The 3,957-nt window shown below is 35.8% G+C and overlaps 1 protein-coding gene across 1 annotated transcript; it reads left to right on the forward strand.

The window, feature by feature from the left end:
- The first annotated feature begins 1,419 nt into the window (after positions 1-1,419).
- On the forward strand, positions 1,420-3,656 carry LOC143556778 (7-ethoxycoumarin O-deethylase-like). Its single transcript, XM_077046025.1, has 2 exons — positions 1,420-2,298; positions 3,034-3,656. Exons 1-2 carry the CDS (start codon positions 1,420-1,422, stop codon positions 3,640-3,642), a joined length of 1,488 nt encoding a protein of 495 aa, XP_076902140.1. The 3' UTR covers positions 3,643-3,656.
- The last annotated feature ends 301 nt before the right edge of the window (positions 3,657-3,957 follow it).

Consider the following 3,957-nt stretch of genomic DNA (forward strand, 5'->3'; position numbering starts at 1 on the left):
AACACAAGCCCGACTCATAATAACTCATATTTTATTTTATTAACCGTTACGAGAAAACGGGATGTTACACATTGAGCGGTTATCGACTCCTATATAAGTCATATCGATGGAGGCAAATTGGTATTAGTTAGTCATACACGAGCTCATTAGTGATTGATCATCACCATAAAAGTTATTCTTGCTTTAAATACAAATATTGAAAATAATGAAGACGATGACGATGGGATCAATTACTCTTCGAACCCGGACACTCCAGTTCATGATGAGACTGTGGTTCTTCCTACTAAATCTCAAGCTACCACTGCTGCTGCTGGAGCTTCACAAGCTCCAAGGCGTTGATGGAAGAAGTCTCACACTATCAGTAACCGAGCAAGTGTGAGAGATCGGTTGTATCCCTACCTGGATGATTCTCTGATTGTGTATTTCAAGTGACACCCAAGCAGCGAGACGTGGGCGATACACCGAGCAAATGAAGATCTCACGTACATGCATATCACTGACATACATACTGTCTCCCAACTCGACATGAACTATTTCAGAAGGATAATGGGCCAGTATGTGACAGAGAAGCAGCTCAAGGGATGGTTTAACAGGTTTTTAAGCAACCATTGAAAGAAGGATTACCTGAACTTCAAGCTCAACAAGGGTAAGGCCTTCTGTCATCCTACAGAGATTGATTCAGCCACCAGAAAGAAGAAAAAGATGTGGCGGTACAAGACTCACAAGGAGGGAAGACCAATCTACCATGTTGAACCATTCCTCTCTAACTTGTTGAGATTGATCCAAGTAAACTAGTGTTTTGTTGTTTGATCCGTCCATAGGACCTATTATTGTGTAATTTGAATAATTAATTATGTTTAATTAGATTCAGTGTATGTTAATAGCTTAAAACACTTGTATTTTAATAAATTACTTGTTTCAAAATTTTAAATTTTATACTACTAAATTTTAAAATACATATTCTTATATTAAATCTAAAAGCAAAATTTACATGATTCTTTTATGAAACTATACGAATCTTATATTATACAGTTAATGCCATACCGAAATGTCATATAGATTGTATATCGTTTTTTGCTATATGATTTGTATGATTATCAGGTGGGGTGTGTGTAGCAGGTACACTCACCATATATATAACACGAATTTATTGTTGTTTAAAAAACTTAACTGTTTAATTCTTGACTTTAATTAGTGACTGATGTAGATAGGCAAGAAAATTAATCAGCCAATTTTATAGTCTTCTGTATATGAATTTAATATTACATGTTGCTCCAATGCCCTTTGGATTTAACCTTAATGTAACAATCACTGATGATTTCCCAACATGTTGCCAATTTTATAGTCTTATGTAACAATCACTTAATTTAAATAAATCCATCCATTAGCTCCTTGGATCACACTCAACAACCTTCATCAATGGACATTTCTCTACTCATTGTTGGTCTCTTCTTATCTTACGCGATTATCCGAGCCACTCTCTCGATGTTTACGTTCGGCATAACCAATAACCTGCCTCCAGGCCCAAAACCTTTTCCTATCATCGGTAACCTCCACTTGCTAGGAAACCAACCACACCAATCTCTAGCCAAACTAGCCAAAGTTTATGGCCCTATAATGTCACTAAAACTCGGTCAAATCAACACAGTTGTTATCTCCTCTCCGGCTGCCACGAAAGAAATCCTCCAAAAGCAAGATATAGCCTTTAGCTCGCGTAGTATTCCGGACGCGTTGCACGCACAAAACCATTACCTGTATTCGATTAGCTTTATGCCTATAAGCTCACAGTGGCGCACCCTACGCAAGATAATGAACTCTGGCATCTCATCGGGTAAATCGCTTGATGCGAGTGGAAATTTACGTTGTGAGAAAGTAAAAGAGCTTATAGCGTACTGTCAGAAAGCCAGTTTCTCAAATGAGTCTGTCAATATAGGACGTGCAGCTTTCAGAACCTCGTTGAATCTTCTGTCAAACACTGTTTTCTCCAAGGATTTAATGGACCCGTACGAGGATTCGGGCAAGGAGTTTAAGGAGTTGGTTGGGAACATTATGATAGAGGTGGGGAGGCCAAATCTGGTGGACTATTTTCCAGTGTTGAGAAAGATTGATCCTCAAGGCGTCAGGAGGAGGCTAGATCAACATTTTAAGAAGATTCTTGGTGTGTTTGACGAGTTGATCAACGAGAGGTTGGGAAATGAAAGCAAAGTGAAGCATGATGATGTGTTGGACGTGTGTTTAAAAATGAATCAAGATAATCCGGACGAGCTCAGTCGAACGCAAATTAAGATGTTGTTTTTGGTGAGTAAATCATTGCATCTTTGATCTTATCAAGTTTTAAGTCGTTTTTGCAGTTGTTTTTGGATCCAATGAATTTGTTACAATCTAAAGAATTATTCGGTTTTCAGGTAACTTCAAATTAATTGAACCTGTGATAAAACCGAATTTTAATTTCTTATTTGGTTTTTATTATCACAAATAACATTTAATAATCATTTTTGGTTTGGGTTTGGGTTCTTATGATAAACCAGTTTGGGAGAGAGCAGGCACGCAAAGTTCTATGTGTGTTTTTTATTAAGTTATGATGTTAATTTTTATTTCTCTTCATGTTAATATGACCTACCAACAATTATCAGCATAATATATGATCAGGTATAATTAATATTTTGATATAATATTATATAAATGATTATAATTGTCATATATATATAAATAAATAAATTTTACAGTATAGACACTACCCACATAGTATCCGTATATAACATCCCTTTGTGAAAAGGTCAAGGACTATAATATCACAAATCTGAACAAGCATTTGTTCGGATACACTGATTTGGTAAAATTGACTTTGAGTTCATGTTAGTACCTTCACAAGCTTCAAAAATATATAATAATTTCCACTAGTTGTGTTAAATTTTCTGGAAAACTAAACATTTCTTTTTTTTTTCTTTTCATTTCAACATGTTTTTAAAATGAAAATACAATTTTAATTTTATTCAAACATTAATTAAGTGTTTACTATGCTTGGTGATGAAGGATACGTTTGTTGCTGGTACCGATACGACATCAAGCACAATTGAATGGGCAATGACAGAACTACTACGTAACCCAGACATCATGGCCAAAGCCAAAGACGAGTTCGAAAAGGTTATTGGTAAAGGAAACATCATAAAAGAGGATGAGGTTTTGAAGCTACCATACTTAACTTGTATTGTAAAAGAGACCTTACGAGGTCACCCACCGGTCCCCTTTTTGCTTCCTCGTAAGACTGAGAACGAACTTAAACTCAATGAATACACCATCCCAAAAGGAACCCAGGTGCTTGTGAATGCATGGGCTATTGGACGAGACCCGTCCATTTGGGAAGACTCACAAGAGTTCAAGCCAGAAAGATTCTTGTCATCGTCCATTGATGTTCGAGGACAAGATTTTGAATTAATTCCGTTTGGAGGTGGACGAAGAATATGCCCGGGAATGCCACTTGCACTCCGTATTATACCCTTGGTGTTGGGCTCATTACTTAATAATTTCAATTGGCAGCTTGATACGAGGATTCAACCTAATGATCTGGACTTGAATGAGAGGTTTGGAATTACTATACAGAAAGCCAATCCTCTTTATGTTGTCCCATTACCATTGTATTAGCATATATATATATATATATATATATATATATAATACTTTGAAAACCCAACTTGTGGCATATGTTATCCACGTATGTATGTGATCTATTTTATTTGTGGTTCACCAAAAGAGCGTTATAGGAACTTCAAATTTCATATTTGTGACATATAAGAGAGGTCAACAATCAACTTTTCAAGTTTGTACCATCTATCTATATTTTATATTTGTTGTTTCATATATCTTTCTCCGTATAATATCCCTCTCTATATATCACAAATTTGTTCTCTCTCGATAACCATTTGTTTTACAATTTTAAGAATACCACAACTCACAATC

The sequence above is a fragment of the Bidens hawaiensis genome, unplaced genomic scaffold, assembly GCF_021521415.1.
Source record: "Bidens hawaiensis isolate Kalapana, Puna unplaced genomic scaffold, B.hawaiensis_p1.1 tig00018742_1, whole genome shotgun sequence".
Taxonomy (NCBI): domain Eukaryota; kingdom Viridiplantae; phylum Streptophyta; class Magnoliopsida; order Asterales; family Asteraceae; genus Bidens; species Bidens hawaiensis.

Coding starts and splice junctions, on each gene's coding strand:
- LOC143556778 (XM_077046025.1), top strand. CDS start 1,420: ATGGACATTTCTCTACTCATTGTTGGTCTCTTCTTATCTTACGCGATT. Junction 2,299..3,033: donor AAATTAAGATGTTGTTTTTG/GTGAGTAAATCA, acceptor TTGGTGATGAAG/GATACGTTTGTTGCTGGTAC.